We start from the raw sequence: 23,910 nt of genomic DNA on the forward strand, positions 1-23,910 counted from the left end.
GCGAAAATACAAATAGCGATATTGAATTTTTAAATTGCGTAAATAAGAATCACGATGAATAATTTTTAGATCACGTGAATACGAATCGCAATGAGTAATTTTTAAATAGCGTACAAATACGAAAAACGAGATCTGATATTACAACTGCGTGATAACGAATCGCAATATTGGATTTAAAAATGCGTGAATACGAATCGCGACGTTGGATTTTAAACTCGCGAGAATACAGATCGCGATATTGAATTTTTAAATTGAGTGAATAGGAATTGCTAGTACGATTTTTAAACAGCGTAAAAAAAGTCGCAACACATAAGTTTTAAATAAGTTAAATACGAAAATCGATGATTGATATTAAAATCGTCTGATTAAAAATCGCGATTTTAGCATATTCCAGCGCAATTCCTAATATTTAAAATTCCGAAAATCAGCCAAACGAGAAAAAAAATCATATATCGGTGGTCGAAACGAAACACTTAGACTCCTTTCCACTCTATAGCGGAAGTCGCGGGAATCCGACTATCGTTCCGGCGGCTTGGGTCCCTAAAAATTTTAGTTTTTGGAACATGGTCGAAAATTTTAAAAATTGGGAGAAAAAAGCGGATTTCCGCTTTTTCGTGGAAGTCTTTCATCCCTTGGAGACGTGAACGGCAAAATGATCTACAATGACTCACGGCAATGCGGATTAATATTTGAAACTGAATTCAGGTTTGCCAAATTTTGGACGTTTTGTCTCAGAATGGCGCAGCTTTGGCAGAAACTGAGCTGAATGTCGCAAAATGGCGCAGTTATGCCGTTTTGTCTCAGTTTGTCGCAAATGGCGCAGGCGTAGCATCCCTGCAATTGACGGTCTTATCTGGATTTAACCGCCATTTCCAAAAAATAAATAAATAAATAGAAATGTTAGCATAGTTTTTGACAATTTTAAAAAATCATGAAATTTTGAATCATAAAAATGGCGTTTTGATACGCTAAGGACCGACGGTACGCCGAAATAGATTGGGGTTGAATTAATTGTGAAAACGTTGAATAGAACAATATGAACAGTGTCTCTTTGCATAATACGTGGCAAAAATCAACAGGGTAAGGGGAAAATAGAGAACTTTTTAAAAACACCCAATGAAAAAAGCACCTTTAAGAGCTCTTAAAAAACAAAAATCGGAAATAAGCACTTTTTAAAAACGCTAAGCGCCCTGACTCTGATACAGAATGATTTAAAAAAATTTCTTTTTAAAATCTTGTCAACTGCTGTAACAATTTCTATGTTACAAAAGTTCTAATAATGGAAAATTCAATTACTTTTAATATGAATCCAATTATTTATTACCTAACCACTTAAATACTAGTTAAACTAATTTAACTTTTAAACTTTCATATCTAAATGAAAAGGAAAATAACTTCAACCAATGTTAGAATTAATTACGTGTTAAAATGAATATAACTTTAATGATAAGCTATATTCTCTTAATTGTAAAATTGTTAGTAATTCTATCTATCTCAGATTTAGTTGAATAAACTGGATGCTAAAAAAGTATAAGTTCGTCTCATCCATAAAATATACTTTTTTAATGAAATAATGTGCATGTTTTTTTCAAGTTTTTAGTCCTTAATAATCCAGAAGAATATATAATCATTAATTAAAATTATATATTTATTTATAATTAAATAAATTGCAAATAAGAGAACAACTTTTAACTAACGAGAGAAAAAACATTTTTGTTACAATCATTGGACACAGTAAGCAAACATGCCATGCCGCTTAAATGGTCCGTTAAGGAATAATATCTTTAATTTAAAAAAAAAAAATTACACAAATAATTTCTTAACTTTCAGAAAATAAATTATTCTTATAAGACAGATAGACCAAATAAAAGAAATATTTAATGCGTGCCTAAAATTGGGACAATTTTAAATGTTAAATAAAAATTTTACATAACTTTGATTAAAACTTATTTGAGTGTAGCTGCTAAATTATCCATACAGAGCACAGACAAGAATCCACATTTTTCTTATACCTAAATTCCATTTTTTCTTTCTTTTCAATGGTTACCTTTATGTTACGAGCATTATTGCAGATTAGGGGGGAAAATAATTACACAGTAATCAATAAAAGATACTTAGTTATTAAGAAAGTAATATATATTTTATTACTTAAAACATTTTTTTAACACTAGTTAATAAATTTATGAAAATAAAATTACCTTTCTTTATACTATCAACATAAAATTCTAAAACTACTGTGAACAATTTGAGAAATCTAAAAAGGAAAGTTCGATGTAATAAATAAATCAAAAAACAAAAATAAATAAATAACAATACAAAAGAAATAAAAAACAAAAGAAATAAGAATACAAAATAAATAAAAATGCAAAATAATTACAATGCAATTTATTAAAATAGTATGATAAGTAATTTTAGTTAAAGACAACTAAAAGCAAAAGCTTTAAGAGATATTAAAAAAAAATTATTTTTTAACAATTTTGTAGGTCAAGATAGTAGTAGTACTACTACCCTGGTCAGCAAGGACTATCCCATTGGCAGGGTGCTGGACTCCTGCTCCTGAGAACAAGAGTTCGAATCTAGTTGGTCCAAGAGTCCCCGCGTAGTAAATGGGGACTGGGGCACATTAAATCTATAATGTGTAAATGCAAATAAATATTCCATTGTTCGGACAAAGAGACAGATGCGGTGAATACTGGTCTAATCTGGGGTGTTCTCTGCTATAATTTAGTCACCAAAAGGGGTGGACACTTCTCCCACAACTACCATGTGGTTGGATGTGAGCTACAATAAAGAGAGCTTGGATCCATTTAAGTGTTTTCATCGAACAATCTCTGCACTAGACATTTTATTGTTCGGAAACAACAATTTTCGAATCTCTGTTCCGAAAGGGGTTTTGATCTTTTGTTCTAAAATTGTTTGCCGGCTGACTAATCTAAACTATGGTTCATTTAGGCCTACTTCATTTTTATTCTCTGTAGTGGCTTGAGAATCTGAACAAAAAGTGATAGACCTCATTATATGTATATAAAATATAGTATATACAAAGAGAAAGGCCGGGATAGCTTGGTTGGCTGGGAAATGGACTAAGGTTTGTGAGAACGAGAATTCAAATTCAGCTGGTTGAAGACTCCCCACGTAGTAAATGGTGATTGGTGCACATTAAATATGTCGGGTCACAAAGTACACCATGTTCCCATAACAAATTATACCTCTGGGGGTTCTGAATTGGAGATTGATCGTTCTCTGGTTCAGGTCAAAATTACAATATGTCGATGAATGAATGGATCCGCCCTATAAACGGATGACATATGGGCGTGGCAGAAGTCTAACTCTTAGCCATAGATGGCGCCACTGGAAAACAAAAGCAATCACACCTCTTGCCTTAATGGTCTTTGACAACAACAATTTTATACCAAATGTAATTGTATGTATAATGTAATGTATACCAAATGTAAACATGCATAAATCAAAAACAATTTCCATCAAAAACTTACTGAGGAATGCTTAATTGATTTCCTTCTTCTGACAATTGATTTCGAAGTTCCTGAAAATTGTAATAGAATTCAACACTGGAATAATTATGCAATTAATTAAAAAAAAAATCTAGAACACTTTATAATAAAGAGTTCGAAGAAAAAAAATGCTGGTTCCTTGGTCCGAGACCACTAAAATTTGTCTCTGACCACCAAAAAATAATTATCAGTGGTTCCCTGCAAAAGAAATTCAATAGATCATTGTTGAAAGGGGGTATATTACAAATCTGCAATTTTGAGAAAAACCAAAAATACTGTGTACAAATTTCTTGATATCAAATACCGAGTAATTTTCCAGACTGCCTTAAGAGAATCCAACAGTTTGGTATCAAATTATCTTCTAACAGTAAATAAATTTAAGATTTATTATTCTCTGTTTTGTAAATTTGTTTTAAAGTTATTTACCACACAACTACATGCAAATGATTTAAAAGTTTATATGAAAAGTCAATTTGTTCCAGGTCTCTCATGCTGAGGCTTTTAAAATTTTGACAAAATTACCAAAGAATCTGAAAGTTTTAGTTTTTAATTGTCTACTACTGTATCTTGCAAAAAGCATAATAGTCCTGAATATACATTAAGTTTTATTATACTTATTTTTTTAGAACTGGAAAAAGATTTTATTAAATTTCATTAGTTATTTAAATACATAAAATTGATTTAAAATGCTTTTTTAATAAATTAAATGTTTTAATAATTAATGTTAAATTAAATAAATTAATTTTTTTAATAACTTAATGCTAATTAAGGCATAGCCAGAAAGAATGAAGTGAAAAGCACACAAATTTAAATGAACCCTATTTTACTTCCAAATATCTTTTATTCCTAAACGGTATAACTATCAGGGGTCTGTTTAGAAGAAATCTGGGTCCGTTAACGGACCCTTCACAAAATATCTTTTCATAAAAACGGACCCTTCACAAAATATTTTAACTTAAAAACGGACCCTTCACAAAATGATTTTTCTTTTAATCGGACCCAACACAAATTTGTTTATCTTCATTATTGTTTTGTTAATTGAATAAACCCTTCCCAGGGCAGAAAACGAGAAAGATGGATGTAAACGAATTAAGTTTTGCCTTCGGCAGACGATTCTTCCATTCTTCGTCCGAAATGAATATTCTGCCTTCAGCAGTATAGGCTAAATACCAAATATTTGTATGTTGCATTTCTCATTTAGAAGCAGCAATTGCTGTTTATTTTTGAAAATTTTATTTTTTTATTATAATTTTACAGTGCCGAGCATAATCTTGTAACTCCTTGAATTTAAAAACTCCTTGAAAAAGTTCTTGCAATAACTGGACCCTATTTGCACACATTCATAAAAGCGGACCCTAGCTGAAAGAATGTGAGTAATTTTTTCACAATATCACGAAAACCGGACCTTTCACAAAATGTCTGGACAGACCCCCGACTATAAAATCATACTTAGAGACATTAAAAAAAAAACCTTAGAGGAGACTACTTAGAGACTTAGACCCTGAAAATTCATGAAATTTTTCACATTATCCATTACAAGGTGAATTTTAATAACACAAGATATTTTAATTTAAAGAAATATTTAATTAAAATTTAATGCTGCAAATTTAATTAAAAACTTAGAACAATATTAACTATCAATATTTCACATTTATTGATGTCGCACTAGAGCTGCAAAATGGGCTATTGGCGATGTCTGGGAAACATCCCAGAGGATGATTCGAAGATAATGAGGACCAATACCGCACACCCTTGGTCCCTTTGCAGGCTGACCAAAATGGTCACCCACCTGAACACTAAGAGCAGCCAGTGATGCTCTACTTCGGTGACCAAATGGGAACTCTGTCTCACGATCAGCCCATTGTGGGCTTTTTGATAAAATAAAAAAATTGATTCGTTAAAAATTAAAATACTAAATAATAAAAATTGATTATAAAGTGTATTTTTATAACATAAGATATTTTAATTTAAAGAAATATTTAATTAAAACTAAATGCTGTCAATTTAATTGAAAACTTGAAATAATATTAGAATGAAACAATAACTTGGAACAGTATTAATTATTAATATTTTACATAGAACGGAAAGCAGTAAATAAGATCTAATTACATGTAAATTAGTCGCATCGTATGTAATAATTTTTAAACAATAACTACCTCTTGTCTAACTGTTTGAATTGTCTTGCATTCTAACGGTTAATTAGTGTTATGCTCATAATTTGTAAAATAATTCGAACTATAAAAATTAAATTGCATAGTTCAACAATATATTTTATAAATGAAAGTTTAAAATTTCACAAAAATATCACCAACTTTTTTATTAAAAAAACAGGGATGATGATTGGCCAAAAAGCTGAATTTCCAAGTGAGTAAATTTTACGCACATGCAATCGTTTAATATCAAATGCCAGACAATTAAAGATAATTAATAACAATGTGTTGACATAAAATTGTTTACTAATTTATTATTAAATAAATGATTACATCGATACTTAACATTTAGAAAAAAGTAAAATTACGAATTAAAAAAATAAAGCTATAAATTATATTTTTCTTCAGTTCACATATGAGACAATTATCATGTGAAAAACTGATTGATTTAGCAAATTAAAATTACTGAGAACATACATTAACATTCCATTTCTTTTAATTAATACTGTTTTGTGATTTATAGCAAATATATCAGTAACATGACTTTTTAAATTATTTCGAAAAGAAAACAAATTTTTTTCATTTGGAATCACTATGTTCAGATTACAACCTAATCTAGCTAGATCCCTGTGAAACATAACTGTGAAGTAGTAATATATATTAACTCCTTAACATTATTTTAGTTTGAAAAATTGCATGATAATCAGCAACTGTTTAGATATTTATTTCATAAGAATTTTACATTTTACAGCAACATTATTTTTTAAATTTTGGTGCAGAGTTAATTAACTCTTTTTTCAAAAAAAAATTTAATCACTTTTTATATTATTGCTTTTGTTTGCTATATCCTTCATTTTTATCTTTGTTTAATTTCGGATTGCTGCAAATGCTTCATGTTTCACAAAACAAGCGAAAAATCCTTTAATAAGATCAAATTGCATGTAATGCAGCTTGTGAATGAGGGTTGATCGAGTTGGGAAAAGTTTTATATATTCTTGTAGTAATAGCAAAACTGACACAAACAGATTTGTGATTAATTTAGTCGTTAGCCTATCTTCTAACATCTTTTGACAAATCCTACTTTTTCTTCTTTGCAAGCACAGAATGTAAGTTTGTAATATATTTTCTTCCAGTTTCGCTGATGTTGTAATGCCCACATATACTAATAATGGTTGATAGAAAAATAGTTGCGATATAGGAATTTTGAATCTTGTAAATAAGAATCGCAACGAACAATATTCAAATAGAGTGAATAAGAATCGCAACGCGCACTTTTAAATCACATAAATAAGAAAAGCCATGTTGATACTAAAATCGCATGTATAAGAATCGAGGCATCAGCAGATTCCGGGCTTCAGCGTCGTTTGAATTACAAAAATACGAGCTATCTAGGGACCGGGTAAAAATGCGGAAAATCTTATCTTCTGCGCGTAAAAAATAGCCATGTAGTTTGAATTTTCTGTTCATCTTTGAAAATCGGAAATAAATATAATTAGTTTATTTCAAAGGCTGAATTTTTTGAAAAAACAAAATATTTATATTAAAAAAAAAAGCGAAACTCTTAGAGAATTAGAGTTTTCGATTAAAAGGCTGAAATCCGAGAGACAAAAGTGAAAAAGCGGGAAAATCTCAGCTCTGAAAAAAAAAAAATAATAATAATATTTTTATTGCTTTTTATAAGATGCACAATCAACACAGAAAAAAAAATTAAAAATAAAATACTGAATGATTTTAAACTTATATTAAATAAAAAACTAATTTATTTTAAATGAAATAGTATAATGGTCAATTTTTTAAATTAAGTATGAAATTCTAGTTTTACCACTGATATTAAGTTTATAAGATTAGTATAAAGGAACAAACTTTTAACATCAAAAACTAGAAAATAGTAATTACTGGGTATCTGTCCTCAGAGCAATTTTTCAGGTTATTGGAAAGGTTAAAAGAGCAGGCACCGCCTCTTAAAATGGGTTTGGCGCTGTCTTCTAATTCTGAAGAAATAAAGCTCCACATCTTTTCTTCTTTTGAGAGGAAAGCCTCAATTTTTCTCCAAAGAACATCAATCTGTAAAATTAAACATGAGAAATATATATATAAGAGTTCAAAATCTAGATCAAACATGAAAAAAGATACAGAAAATGAAAATTATTTAAAAAATAGATAAAAATTATAATAAAAATCCGGAAAAAAAGAGATCTCTTAATCTTTTATTACAATTATTTTTTAAAAATAATTTTCTTTTTCATTTTCTGTAATTTTTTCTACATTTTCTCTGCATTTTAAACTTATTTCATGAGTTCTATATACTTGCACCTTATGCGCAGTAAAAAAAAAAAAAAAAACATTTCATAGTTTTTCTACTTTTTCTTTTCGTACTTATCTATTGTGATATATATATTTATACATATATACATAAATTGTATTTAAAAATGAATGGAAATTAATTTCTCTTAGAAAATATACCAAATGTTATATTTTAGGAATAGAATTTCACAGAATGGAGATTCAACATAGATATTTTAAAATACACAAGTATACAAATTACAGGTAAAAAGCAATACTTTGCATAAGAATAGGAAAAAATTAAAATACTCAATGCTATATAGTTTATTAGTAGAATCACACATCAGTCAAATATTTAACTTGTGATTAAGAAAAAACATTAAAGATGAAAATTTAATTTTTAAAAACAATTATTACTAACTAATTGAATAGTTTTGCTAAACTGCAAATAATTGTTGCATTTGGGGAAAAAATAGAAATCCATAAATTTTTAAACTTGAGTATTTGGTATCAATTAATGTTTTAATTTTAATAAATCAATGGAAATGTAACCAAGTCGCAGCAGAATTTTTACAGGAGATAATAGTAATAGATATAGTTAAAATAAATACACTAATTTGCTGTTAATGTCATAAAATTTACTGTAACAATAAGTAAACTAAGACATAGCCAATGAATTTTCCAGGCTTAAAAAATTACATAGCATGAAAAGCTTGGCTTATGCAAAAATTTTGAGTATGTAGCTTTTACTCTTACAAGCACAGCCAAACATGTAAATATTCAGAAATATCGTAAAATAAAATTTGTAGCTGTGCTTAGATTGTATGAACATGGTAGAGAATGCCAGATGACACGGATAAATGGTACCAAAGGGAGAGAGAAAGTAGGCTCATTAAAGTGTCAAAAGGCTGCAGTATACAAATACGAAGTGTTTATAGTATGGAAACATAGGAGATAGGAGCTGTGATAGAATTTGATGAATGGATACTACTAGTTGATTCATTGCTATTTTATGCGAAGCCAGGAGAGCCGTATTAAGATCACTGTACTTTACTGATTGTGTGAGCTGCATTAAGTTCACGGTGGTGGTTGCTCCTGTGTTGCTATTAGCAGTAGAGTATATGGAGGCTGACATAGTGCGCGATCGAAACTGAGTAGAAACAGCGCAAGGAGGTGAATAATGTTGTAGTCACAAGTAGCAAATCAACTGTTCAATATAGACCAGTGGTTCCCAACCTGGGGCGATAATCCTTAGGGGGGCAACGAGCATTCAAAAGATAAAAATTGCTAATAATATTAATAACATAAGCTATTTGAGATCGAAATTGAAAACATATATGAAACTTATGGTTCTGGTGTAGACAAAGAATTATGATAGTTAAAAATTAAAAAATTTCAAGTTAAGGATCGTTTTTGTCATACGTTTTGGTATTGCAGTTGGAAATCTGACCTTCAAGACTTCTTTTTTGTTGAAAGTCATGGTCTTTTATATACCTTCTTCTCCTCAAACATTCCTCTCTCGTCTCCTTCCCTGCCCTCCGATTTTAAAAGGCATGTAATAGGAGAAACATATTGATAGACGAAACATTTATCGCTAGATAACCCGGAGGTTTGGCAGTTATAATATGGCTTTCAGGAAAACTTCAGACATCAGTGTTGCATCGTTGCTAGTGCTATGGTTACAAGGAAAATTCACTTTGTGTAGGTGAGCGTGAGGGGAATAGTTTTGTCTTAATCTTAGCATAGGTAAACCAATCGTCACATTCATTCCTTTACTGCACCCCCATTTGAAATGTGCTCGTTTGTAACCATAGAAGCAGACATCCCCAGACCAGTTTCTTATAGACCTGAGAACTAAAAAAAAGTTGTAGAGAGAAATGTGGGAAATGTAACACTATGCTTTTGAAAAGTAGTTCTGCATTTTCTTGGAATTACAGTTTTAGTGTGAGCACAATTATAAAGATATATTGTATAGTAAGACGATTTTATCTTGAAACATGTAGGAGATGAATTAGTTTCCAAGGCTAAATAATTGGCGCTTTGGCTATGTTTTTACACAGGTCAGCCAACTCTTCGACTCTCCTCGCCATTGCTACAGTGCCCTTACTCTTGAGCAGTTCTTAAATCGTTTTCTTTCCCTTGCATCGCTTAATTGTTTTTTTAATTTCGTAATCAGTTATTGACTACTAATTGTCAAGTTGTTTTAGACTGTTATTAATTGTTTTTATTGTTATTAATTGCTACTTGTTTTTCACCGTTTTTAATTGTTAGCTTGTTTTCCACAGCCCTAAATTGTTAGCTTATTTTTTATAGTTATAGCTTCCATGCATTTATATTGAAGTGTCAATAGATTCAAAAAGGAAGTGGCATCAGTATTCATCCGAATATTTAAAATTCGGTTTTAGCGCGTCATTGCAAAACGTGCAGTTTCCATATAGTCTTTTGTGTGCTAAAACATTCACTGGTAATGAGGCGATGAAATCCTCGCGAATGAGAGACCATTCATTGAGAATACATAGTGTTAAAGTAAGCAAACCTTTAAGTTATTTTCAAGATCTGAAATCTAAATATGAAAAATGGCTTCATTTGAATGAACTATTTAAAAAAACAAACAACCGATTTTGACTAAGATCTTCTTGCTTCCTACGAAGTTTCTTTATTGATTGCTAAACTTTTTTTGTCTGCTACTAAAAAATTGTTGAAATCATGTTGGGTGAGGGATCGAGCTATAAGATAAGTCACTCTGTTTCTCTGAGCAATAATACTGTTTCCAGGCATATATTTATGAGATGGCCGCAGACGTTGAATCAAAACTGATCAAATTTTTGAAAGAAGGTACATTTGCGTTGCAGATTGATGAATCAACTGTGATAGATAACAAAGCTATTGCATTAGCTTACGTGAGATTCACAAATGAGACTGCCACAGTCATAAATTGTTAAGCCAGGAGATTAACGAGGAAATGTTGTTTACAGGGACTTTGATCACTGACACAAAAGGATCGCAGATTTTTAAATTGGTCAAAGATTATTTTGAGGAAAAAGAAATTCCCCTTACAAATGTAAGTGCCTGTGCAACAGATGGTGCTTCTGCCATGTCGGGTCGTCATACTGAACTGGAATTTCATGCACAGGTTAAATATAATATCAATAGTACTCAATTCAACACAAATTACTCACGTTATTCTGATGCTCCTTATTTTTCATGGTTAATCCTTTTAGGGATTTCTCAACCAAATTAGGGCTATAAAACAAAAAACACATAAATAAATAGTTTTGATAGACTAATTTTAAAAATCAAAATTTTTGATAGCTTACAAAATTTTAATGGCTGCCTTGATTTTTTCTTCTAACAAAGATTGGCTTTTTGAGTTTGATAACTCTAGCCTTTCAACACAATCATAAAATTTCCTAAAAAAATAATTAAAAAATCATAAGTGATTAATTGTATCTGCAAATTTTCATCATAAAAATATAATTGAATATTTATCTATAGCCTATTGGTCAAAAGTAGTCAACAGAGCCTTTTTAAGCCTATCATCCATCAAGTCTTTCACCCATCTTTTTCCAAGTCACCATGTTTTCATAATGCAGGAAATATTGAGATAGGTCAACTCTAAGACTATTATGATAATTGGGATAATACGATAATGAACGAGTAAAATTAATATGGAGGAAAGAAATATTAGCATAAATAGATTTTTCTCTGAAATATTTTCCCTATTAGAGACAAAGAAAATAAAAAATTTTCTTTTTGAAAAATTCAATTTTTTTTCCCTTGATAAAGAAATTTGAGATTATAATGTACTGCTTTTATCATTTTTGTGAGAGCTTTATTTGAATCTCAAATTATAGATTAAATTAACACTAAATTTTTTCAAAGTCACATTCATTAAGATAAATAAAGACATCAGATTTTATTGTGATAATCTAACTTTTTTAATCTTAATTATGCAGTTTTAGAATTTTTACTCAAATTAAAAAATTTAGAAAATTTTAATCAGAATATAAAATTAATTTTAAAAACAAATGCAGTATTGCATCATTTAAATATCAAATAATACAATGAAAGATAAATTTGAGAAAAAAATAAATAAATATTAGATTATTTACAACTCAATAAAATGAAATAAATTGATTAGTAGACAGATTGATATCATACGTATGTTTATAAAACAAACTTAGAAATATTTAAAGTCATCCGGAATTTCTTCAAAGACATGTTTTAAAAAAAGAACAACAACAAAAAAATTTTTTTTGGAAAGATTAAAAAAATACCTTAAATTCAAACAAATTAAATTTAATGTAGTACCAGAAAGATAAAATTTTTCACACCTACTTTAAAAAATAAACTTTTTAGATGGAATTTTAAAAACATATATATTATTTAAGAATTAGTTTGAGCATTCATGCTTAAGAGTCTTTAATCAAAATTATTATGCTATTTGAATTATGAATGGAATACATATTTTTTAGTAGTGCATAGGTTTAATATGTGATTTATTTAGCAGTATTATTAAAATGTGATTACATTATTTTAACAGTTCCTTATATAATTATAAAATTTTATCTCAACATACTAATTTAAATAAAATATTGTAAACTTAGTTATTTTAATTTCTTAAAAAAATGTTAATTTTTTTCCTTTTTTCCAATTGTTGTTATTCAGTTTCTGCTAGTTTAAAAATTATAAGTTAAATAGCTTGAAAACTAATACTATTATTTAAACTAGATTAGAATTATAAACTGTCTCGATATTTGATATTTCCTCTTGAAAAAAAAAAGCTTCTTCTGCCTGGGTTAAAAGAAATATAATTTTTCAAGGGAGGACTTTTTCACAGTTGAAGAAACTTGCCATCCCTACTTAAAATATAAAAATTACATTTATAAAGAATTAAAAGAAATAAATTTAAAAAAAATGAAATAAGTCATACCATTAGTTAAGCAACTTACTTAGCAATGCAAAAATAAGCTTCCAAATGAAATTTAGTCGTATCTGTTAATGACCGAAATTTTTCAACACTTGCAATGGAGGTCAGCTTCAGCATTTCGATGGCATGTTTCGTGAGTTTAGGATCGAATTTCGGTCTCCTGAGCATTGGTCCAAAGGTTTTGTTTACTTGTTGGACAACATGTGTGGAAAAAGCCAAGTACAAATCAAAAAATGCTGTCCCACCAAATGAAGAAAAAACAGAATTTAAAACTGGAGGGAATTTGATCTCTGACACCTATGAAAAAGAAAAGAGAAAAATTATAAGATTTAGTTTAAAAATAAAATATCACTACTTTTTTTTTTTACAAATACATATCTGCCAACTTGAAAAGGAAGAAAAAAAAAGAACTAATTTAAATTTCATGTTATTCAGGGTGGCCAGTCAAATCAGATTTCCAGGTTTTTTCCAGTATAAAAAAAATTCCCAGATAATTCCAGGTTTTCAAGGTGGGTGGCCACGCTGTTATTGTTTGTACAAATATAAATTTTACATGCTAATATAATACAAATTACTATTTATTATCGTTTAAACTATTTTAGAAGTATTTTAAAAAAAGGGTTTAAAAACCATGAAATTTATGGGAATAACTGAAAAAAAAATTGATAAAACCATGTGTATTTACGACTAAATCACAAGACTCGGATGCACCAAAGATTCAAGTGTTGTAATAAACATCATATCAAAAATGTCAAGATTTAAAATAGAAAAGAACATACAAAAATTATAGAATTATGGCATCAAATAGTGTGCTATTTAAATTGTCTGTATAATAACAATATTGAGATTTTAAAAGATTATGTAGGAATCAACAACTGCGAAGAGAAAAAAAAATGAACGAAACGGCTCATAGATTTAGCAGAAATCAAGAGCGTGAAATGTAATTAGGTAAGTTTCAAATTTCCACAAACACAACGGCCTATAGGGAGCGTTGTTACTTGAGTCGAATCAATACTAGCAGAACATGTTCAGTTCCTCTAGATTTCTTCAGTGAAGCATGGTTACGTCCCTTCCTTATTGTGCCTTACAAAATTTAAAAATAAAAAAATGTTGGATATTAATGCAGGTGAAAACGAAATAGAATCTCATTAAAAAAGGAAAATTTAAAACATATTGGAAAAATATCTGTAAAAAAGAGCAGAAAAATAATATGCATCTATATTCTTATTAGAGAGAAATCCTAATCCATGAAAAATTGCTCTACTAAATTTAATGATCTAATATAAAGAGTCGATTTAAACCTTACATCCGATAATTTTCAGAATGAAATTACTTAAAACATTAAAAGTATACAGAAACATATAATGTTATATCATTTGATTTTGTAGAACAAGTTTTTTGACAAAAATTTTTATCGAATAATGAAAAATTGACATTAAAAATTTCTCATATATAAAAAATTTTCAATTTGTGTTAATTTTTTTTCTTTTAATCTTTAAGTTCTTAATCAGACTTCTAATCAGAAAACCATTATGAACCATCATCAAATTAGGAAGGGAAAAAGTTACAAGTTAATTATTTGCTTCATAAATACAGAGAATCCCAAAATAAAATGTTCTTTGATTTAAAAGTTTTATCCTCAAATAATATATACATAGATTATCGCTTCATAACTTTAAAATGACATATCATACTATAACATTTTATAATTGTAAGGTCTCGATATAAATTTCAATATATAACTTAACCGAATTCTAGTTAAATTAATCATTTAAAACTAAAAATACTTAAACAGAAAACATTAAAAATTAATGCAAATGATGCTATTTCAAGTAAGCCAGATTCTTTATTGTTTTTTAAATTTAAAATGAAGTAGGCAATGGACTTTTAATATCTTCACTTTAATTTACAATGAATTGAACTGAAAGAGTGTATTTAGCCGCAAAATAAAAAAATATTATTTTAACGCAATACGCATTCGTAATAGTATATGAACATGAACAAGGAAGCTATCAGTTTACAGAAATGATGTTGGAAGTTTGTTGATAATAGAAAAGAATACTGAAGGTAGAATCTTCCAGAAAATACAGCAATTTTCAGCACAGATAACCGGCTGGTGCATAACAAATCACAGACTCTGAAACTTCAGACGAATCACATTAGACTCGCAAATCAGAACACTATTGTAGTCACAAACAGGGTTGGGGTTTTGGACGTCCTAAACTGGTTTTGGACAGGACATGTGGGTTTTGTCTTAAACTGGGTAAAACTGTCCTAAACTGGGTAAAACTGTCTTAAAGTGTCCAAAACCTTGAACTTTGGTAAAAGGTAAAAATTCTATAGGTGTAACCATTGTACACATAATAATTACATGTATCAATAAATATTTGATATTTTTTATACAATTTACTATAACTTATTAAAAGAAAATAATATAATATAATAGGAAAAGGTTTATAATTTTTGAAGCTCCACAATTCATTGAACAACAAAAGTGAATACCTAATCCTTTAAATATAAATATGCTTTTAATACTGATAAATAATATTTTTGCATAAGGATAAATATGGCAATATTAAAAAATAATAATTTTTCTTAAAAAAAATACTAAATTTGTTCAAAAATTAACCTTTTATTTTTCACAATATTTTTTTTAAAAAATTTTATAATTTCTGCATCACAGGATGATAAAAAAGACATCTTTTTTAAAAAAAATTGTTTTTAAATATAAATATATTAGTTTAAATTGAAAATACAAAATAACTGAAAAATGTATTAACAGTTTTGAAGGGCATAACATCAGTTTCAGTTACTGACACTGGTGATGTATCACCACTATGCTGAAAGAATTGAACATGAATGAAATAAAAGTATTCTTGAATAGTACTATAGATAAATAAACCTGTTTATGTTGAACCAAGTACTTAGTCCCTAATATTATAGTTTAATTTATTTAAAAAAAATTTTATTATAGTTTAAGGGTTAAAAAACTGGGATGGACACTAATTTAATTTAACCAGCAGTACATGATATGAACATAAAAACCTAGTAATAAAAAAGTTGAAAGTATGAGCTTACCTGAGCTATCTGTGTTAAATATTCGAAGGTAGTTTTAGAAAATTGTCTCTGGTCTTTAACATCCATTAGAGGCCAAATTATACTGAAATATGAAATTAAAAAAAAAAAAAGTTCAGGGTTTATCTATTTTTAGACATTAATTGCAAAACTATTTTAAAATGCTTTAATGCAGGAAAAATGCTAGCAAGTGATGAAAGAAGAAATGGTTGTAAAAGTTATGAAGGAAAAGTATATTAATGAAAAAGTACTGCCAAAAGGGACTAACGTGAGACATTCAAAATAAAGATATTAACACATGATGAAATCGGGACATTTTTGGGTACAAAATAGACTATTAAAAAGAACAAACCAAAACTCTACTTATATAACTCTACGTAATATATCTATATAAATTACTACTCTACTCTAAGTATAATAAGTGAAAATCCTATCCATAAAATATTCATTTTTTAATTTCTGGGGCACTTAGCTCAGAGCAAAAGATTCAACAATTTCCAAAATAAATCTATTAACAGTGGATAATAAAGAATCAATAGATAGTAAACTTTTATACTATTGTTGCCTTAAAAAAATAATAATCAGTATAAATTAGTTAATATTCTCACAAACCAACAAATTATTAAAATTTGTTATCAAATTTACATTTGTAATTTAATCCTTAATCAAATAATTTTCAAGTTAAATTTCAACAATCTCGAAACGAAAACTCAACAAAAATGCAGATCAGCATTTTCTGCCAGAGTAATTTAGAGAGTGATCCCTCAATTCCCCATATAAAAATTCTATGATTGTTTTAATTATTTATTTTTCATAAAATGACTGAATTCCTAAAATGCTTGAAATAATAAATCCTGCCATGAAATTATGTGAGCTACGTATACAATTAAAAGATGGTCTTATTGAATTTTACTGGTTTAATAGCATTATTAATAAAATAATAGATCAAAAAAAAATTCTTATATTTTTTTTAAAATCAAATATTTTAAATTTTGCATCAATATTTAAATCAGGGTTCCCACTCAATTTCAGAATTTTCCAGGTAAATTTCAATGAAAAATGAGAACATATTTTCATCAGTAAACTTTGATTCTTTTATTTATAATGTGAAATATTAGATTTCCATGTAAAAAAAAAAATTATTAAATGAGGATGGGAACATTTAAGTTTGACTAAAATGCAAAATTTTTTAACAAATAATTGTAATAAATTTTAGAATTATTTAACTTGAATCTCAATAACTGATTACTATTACTGACAATTTTAAGAATGGTTATTCTCCAGGTATGATATAGGAATTCTAGGTTTTTGCAAAAAAAATTGCAACTTTCCCTGATTTTTGGAGTAAAAATAAAATTCCCTGACAATTCCAGGTTTTTCCTGCTCTCCCAAAATGTTCTGAACACATACAAAAATCAGAAATATCAGGATGCCTATTTTTTGAAATTTTTTACCAAGAATATCAGGACAACTTTGACCGCTGTCATGAGGTCTCTGATAAATTCTACTGAAATTTTCCTGCTAAGCAATATTTCCCAATTAATAAGATAGAAAAACTAAATCTTTAATGAAAGGTTTTCAGCTTTAAGTTTAGAAACAGTTGGGACAAAAACTGAGAGGCATACTGGAAACTCATTCAAAAGAAGAATAAAAATAAAAAAGATTTGCATTAAATTACCTTTTTCTCCTCTTTTTTGCAAGAAAAACTTTGAAAGACTTCAAAATTTTTGCAGCGACTATAAGATTTTATTCAGTAAGAACTGGTGAGTATTTTAAACCATTAAAGATTAGCATATTTGCTTAGTTTAAATTACAGAGTATCTACAGGCCATGGCCAAATTATTAGACGCACTTTAAGATTTTATGTAAAACCTTAATTATCAGGTACCATACTATACTACACAGATTTATTGCTATTAGTTATTTATTTAAAAGCACAAATATTATAATTGCAAAAAATTAGCTAAACATATTAAAAATAATTGAAAATTAAACAGTGTGTACCTAAATTTTCCTCCACATTCTTTATTCAGTTTAGAGAGTAAAAAGTGAGTTACAACTTCCATTCCTTTACGATTCGGCAGCAGAAACATTTTCCTGAAATAAACAAGAATGTAAACTAAATGCAATGAATAACTAAGGGCAGAAGAAGTTATTAAGTCAATCTGCAACACTATGTTTATGAATTTCCAATTATATGCAATCTTAACTGTCAGATACTATAACTGTTAAGTCTTTATCGTATCTTTAAAAAAAAATTTCAACTAAAGTTTTCTCATCTTATTATTGTACGTAAAATCTGTAAATTTTGCACAATGACAGAGTTGCACAGGAGAAAAAATAGGCTCTCTCTCTGAAAAGGACACTTTAAATTTTGAAAGGGTACTCAATTAACATTGTAAATATTTATTAAAATGTATAATAACTGAATTTTGTCATCAACAATTTTTTAACAATCTGCTACATTTTAGACTTTCAAATCTATGACTTTCCAGGATTAATTCAAAGAATTTTTCATGATTTAACAGAGTTAATATTTTCTCCAACAAAAACACATCAATAAATTTAAAAAAACATTATACTAACTTTAATTGAAATGATAAGTGCATAACCAAAACTGCTATACTCTGCATCTTCATATTTATAGATTTTAAATTTAAAAAACAGAGCTAAGAAAGAGTTGAAGCAATAAAATAGCTGAAAAATAAATAATTTTTCAGCTTTTAACAAAAAATAAATAACAAAAGCAAATAATATTTTTTCTTTTTTTATGCAGAATTCTATTCTAAAGATACTTTTCTTGCTTATCTGAAAGGAAAGAAACACTCCAGATTTTTCTGTTCTCATTTCGGAATTAAAAAAAATCCGCACATGGCTTGCTTCAGCTAGACTTTTAAATTAATAAAAAAATAATGAATAATAATAAAAATTCTGAAATCACAGAAGTTTAAAAGATAATTTGCTCTAGAAACGATCGTTTTTCTTTCATTTTTACAAGGTCTGGCTATTAATTTCCAGGACTCGTGGAATAACTGAGAAGAAAAAAAAGTTAAACACATAGCCATTTAATATTATTCGAAGTAATCCCCATCAGCCGTAATGCACGTCTGTACTCGGTTATACAAATTTCGGAAAGAAGTTTTTAAGTCCTCTTTTGGAATGCTCTTTATTAGTGACGTTGCAGTTTTCGTGAAGGCTTCGACTTCCTGAAATCTTGTTCCCTTCAGTGAATTTTTCTGGTTAAGAAACAGGAAAAAGTGTGTGCTAGGTCTGGCGGGTATGGTGGATGCTGCGACTCGCTGAGCTGAGAATCGCCTCACAGCAAACGCTATGTGTGGACGCGACCATTTTCAATTGCTTCCGGCTTGCGTACGAACTGTGTGCGGATCATTTTCCACGCTTTTGCGTTCGTAAGCTTTTTTAACCATTCAAAAGTTCTTCACCGAGATAATGCTTCCTTGCCGTAAACTTGTTTTAACAATTTGTAGGTTTCTGCAGCTGTCTTGCACAATTTGAAGTAAAATTTAATGTTAATTCTCTGCTCCATTTCACTTCGACAACAGGAATTTAAGAGCTCCGTTTTAATNCATTTCGGAATTAAAAAAAATCTGCCAATATGGCTTGCTTCAGCTAGACTTTTAAATCAATAAAAAAATAATGAATAATAATAAAAATTCTGAAATCACAGAAGTTTAAAAGGTAATTTGCTCTAGAAACGATCGTTTTTCTTTCATTTTTATTTCTTTAAAAACACCATAATTTTTAAAGAACTTGATAAAACATTTTATATTTTAATAAAACATGACTGTGAGTGAGGATTTTGTTACATCAGATATTCTGAACAGATTTTTCGGACACCTGAATCTGACTTTCCACGATTTTTTTAAAAAAAATAGTTGAAATCATGACAAATTTTGTTCAATACTGAAATTCATAACTTTTCTTGATTTTCCAGGTGCGCTGATACACTATTTCTAGCTAAACCATGGCAAAGAGTCACAAGTATTGCACCCTTAGGTTAGTGCGTTTTCTTAATATCCAATTTCTAGAGGAAAAAATATTTCTGAACCTTTTCTAATACTGATAAAAATGAAGTGCATCTACCACTACAAAAATAGAATTTAATAACAAACAAAAATACCATGGTTGACATTGTCGATAAATTTTTTTTTTCTAGATCTAGATCTTTTTGTTTCTTTATTAGTAAATTACAGCTTTTTGCCAAAATGAACAAAAGATCTGCAGATGTCGGAAATAATTATCAGTACACGCTTTTGTGCTAGAGAGTTTCTGCTACCAGGTTGTTCTATATAAGATTATATAGTCATATCAAATTAATTATTAGCAAGAGAAAAAATACATAAAAACACTTTATATTAGTAATTGTTACACAAGTAATTGTTACTTACTTGTCAAACACAATTTTATGTTCCTTGCTCATTGCAGTCACATCAAATCCAAGTGCCAATAAACTGTTAAAGAAAATATTCTGCCGCCTCGGTGACGCACCAATATAGTCCATGCTGAACTATTTACAAGATCATCTATTAGAAATTGAAATTAAAATATTAATGTATTTAATATAAGGAAATTAAAAAATAAAAAGTATTTTTAATGATAATACTTAATTGTATATTTAAGTACACTTAAATTCAGGGTTGGGATTTTGGATGTCCTAAACTGGTTTTGGACAGGACACGTCAGTTTTACTGTCTTAAAGTGTCCAAAATAGTGAACATTGATACAAGGTAAAAATTCTATATGTGTAACAATTGCACACATACTAATTTCATACATTAATAAATATTTATTACTTTTTATACAATTTGCTTTAACTTATTAAAAGAAAATAATATATGTGGTGTGGCTAAATCAAAAAGGGGAAAAAGGTGGGTGACTAACATTAAGTCAACTTAAGATTAAATAAAATTTAGAAACTAATTATGTAAAGGCCGAAAAAGATGATAGTGGCGTACATTGGAGGTGGGTGCAAAATTTCAGGTAAGGACGACAATGGAACATGCTGAAAAAAAGGAAGAGAAAACAACTTATACTGTAAAATTACTCACCAGGTACATTCTCTAAGATGCAAATAACCATTTTATTAACAACGGAAAACATTATTAAAAACTGGACAACTTAGCAAACATGCCAACAAAAATAAAACGGCTTCAGCCGAATACAGAAATAAGCATACACTAATGAGGGGGGAGAGTAACTACTGACTGTTTCTTCGTTATGAAGATAGGCAAGGAAAACCTCGCCAAACAAAATTACACTTTTACGAATATCGCATTGGTTGGACGGAGAAGGATCAGAGGGGCAAATCACAGAGCTGCAAATATTGGCCAACTGGCGAAATTAATTGTTAGGCTCCATGCCAAACTTGAAGCAGGGTTGTCAAAAGTGGTGACACACCTGGTAAAGAATTTCCTGGAATGTTCTGGAACATTCTTGGCGCCATCATAAGATCAAAAGGGGCGCTTTGCATTTGATGCAAGCCGAAACGTGGGAAAACGGACTTTGGGGTCACTCCTTCTCGATCCAACAAAAGGGTTTGCTGACTGGACATACATCTTGCTGTCAGCGAAGTAACAAAAGGAGGAATCTTCTTTTAAAGGAAGAACATAAATGCAGAGAAGGATTACTTTCCCAAGGTTACAAAATAAATTGAGGCTTAAAACTTAAATATTGCAGGAAATTATTGCAAGGAATTATTGAATACTGACAAATAAATAACATTAATTACAAGTGTAAAAAGAAGAAATTAAAAACCATACAATTAAAAGTTTATCACAAATTTAACAGTTACAATTATTTAAGCTGTTTATTACATTATTAACAAATTAACAATTAACAAATGATTATTAAATTAGATGAATGTTGATGATTAAATAAATTAGATGATTAGATAATGAAATTAGATAATTAGATTAGAATTAACAAATGATTTTAATTAATATTTAGTATACCATACTACAATATATAATAGGAAAAGATTTATAACTCTTGAAGCTTTATAATTCAATGAACAACAAAAGCAGGGGTAACTACCGTTTAGCTGTACTTTCACATATTCAACGTTAGGAAAAACTGTAGTTTCACATAATACTTTTAATAAAGCAAGTTCTCATGCAGACCCCGTTCTTGATACAATCTAAGGAAAAGAGGAGCTTTTTTGCCAGTCAAAAATGTTATCATAATGAAAATAACTTTTTGTACTAGTATTGTTAAATGCATGCTTTTATTAAATTCAAGTTGAAATTTAACTATGGACAATGATTTTTATAGAATTTTAAAATTGAATCCAATTTTAAGACCACAATTTTACAACAGCAAAATTATCTTTTTCACATGGCGAAAATATACAGAAATTTACCTGTCATAAATAATTTTTATTTGAAGTGATAATTTTTGAAAATATTTTCGTACTTCACAGTATTTTGTGTTGAGTTTTCAATATAATTTTTTATTTTCACAAATTATGTCTAAATTTTCACAAAATAGGTACCTCTAAAAAAAACCCAGACAGATCCCTAAAAAGTGAATACTTTATCCCTTAAATAGTGATAAATTATGTTTTTGCAGAACGTTAAATAACGCGATATTAAAAATAATAATAAACTTTTTTAATAAAATAAAAATTTGTCTTAATTTTGTTTATTTTTCAAAAATTAGCCTTTTATTTTTCACATCATTTTAAAATTGCGACATAATTTGAACAAAAGGGTTTTGGACAATTTTAGACAAAGGGGTTTTGGACAGGCAGGTTTAAACCCTGGATAAATTCATTCTGTCCTAAGCTTTGCCAACTCTGCTTAAAATTGACAATTACAGTTGCATTTGAAATTGACAATTACAGCAACAACTCTTATGGTCCAGGCAAATAACGATGTTATAACCTAAGGTCATTATATTATAAGTGCACAAAAATACTGTAAATACTAACTTATTGTCAAAAAAATACTTGAACAATTTTAACAAAGTAATTATTTACTCTATGAAGAATTTTGTAATTAGTAGAAACTACGTATTTTTTTTTATAGGAAAATTCGATATTTTTACCCGTGAGTTTTTTGATAAATTAAGGTCAGAGTTTTATATTTACTTATCAGTTAGGTGATTATTCTGCAACAGATCCCAATACTGAAATCTTACCCAGGGCCCGACTTAGCCTAATTGGGGCCCGGGGCAAAAACCTCTTTGGGGGCCCCCCTAGCGCCATATGTGCTTCGCTTTAGATGGTCGGTCAACCGTCCATTGCTATGTAAAAAAAACTGAAAATAATAACATTTATATTGACCTTGAAAGATAATGTTTATTTTTAAATCAACAAAATTTTAACATGTTTATTACTTACTCAGTTTTAACCAATATTTACTATTCTTTCAATAAATGAAGAAAAAATTACATAATTAGAAATTCAGTGTAACAGAGGGAGATTATAAATTGTACCGTAATATAACTTTAATTTTACAATTACATACAATATTGTTATGAGACAGAGACAATTTTGCATGACAAGTCAATATTATATCTATTTCTTTTTCAATGGTTTTTTTCTAATTTTACTTTCAGCAAAATTATCAATTATATCATTATAATCAATATTTTTCGTTATATCCGAATTTAAACATAACATAGAAAGTTGAGACAATTTTCTTTGAAGAATGCATGACCTTATGGGCGATTTTAATCTCTTCAGCAATGAAAAGGATCTTTCCCCAGTGCAGTTTGAAATTGGTAATGATAAAAAAATTTGAAGTGCAGTCTCAACATTAGAAAATGATGAAGATAAATTAAATTTTTTTAACATTTTTATCATATCTAATGCAGTCGCCTGCTTATCTACTGGAAAAGAATGAAAATGTTGCAGTTCATCAGGGAACTCCTCATCTAAATCAGAAGGATAGTGCCTTACTAATTCCTCTGCTTTGGTTATTTGGAAATTTGATCCTGT

At 28.7% G+C, this 23,910-nt stretch overlaps 1 protein-coding gene across 4 annotated transcripts in view; it reads right to left on the reverse strand.

Moving 5' to 3' along the window:
* Positions 1-23,910, reverse strand: part of LOC107446815 (dim gamma-tubulin 6) — a 48,970-nt gene that overhangs the window by 20,348 nt on the left and 4,712 nt on the right. For 3 of the 4 annotated variants that reach the window (XM_043055446.2, XM_043055443.2, XM_043055445.2), the window contains exons 2-10: positions 20,360-20,494; positions 17,955-18,047; positions 15,954-16,035; positions 12,898-13,172; positions 11,263-11,355; positions 11,125-11,188; positions 7,559-7,726; positions 3,495-3,544; positions 2,199-2,254 (exon numbers count right to left, since the gene is read on the reverse strand). In XM_043055446.2, the coding sequence (XP_042911380.1) occupies positions 2,199-2,254; positions 3,495-3,544; positions 7,559-7,726; positions 11,125-11,188; positions 11,263-11,355; positions 12,898-13,172; positions 15,954-16,035; positions 17,955-18,047; positions 20,360-20,472 (994 nt within the window). In that variant the 5' untranslated portion in view covers positions 20,473-20,494. The remainder of the gene's footprint in view (positions 1-2,198; positions 2,255-3,494; positions 3,545-7,558; positions 7,727-11,124; positions 11,189-11,262; positions 11,356-12,897; positions 13,173-15,953; positions 16,036-17,954; positions 18,048-20,359; positions 20,495-23,910) is intronic. The other variant, XM_043055448.2, reaches the window with a different exon arrangement.

This window comes from Parasteatoda tepidariorum, chromosome 7, assembly GCF_043381705.1.
Source record: "Parasteatoda tepidariorum isolate YZ-2023 chromosome 7, CAS_Ptep_4.0, whole genome shotgun sequence".
Classification (NCBI taxonomy): Eukaryota; Metazoa; Arthropoda; class Arachnida; order Araneae; family Theridiidae; genus Parasteatoda; species Parasteatoda tepidariorum.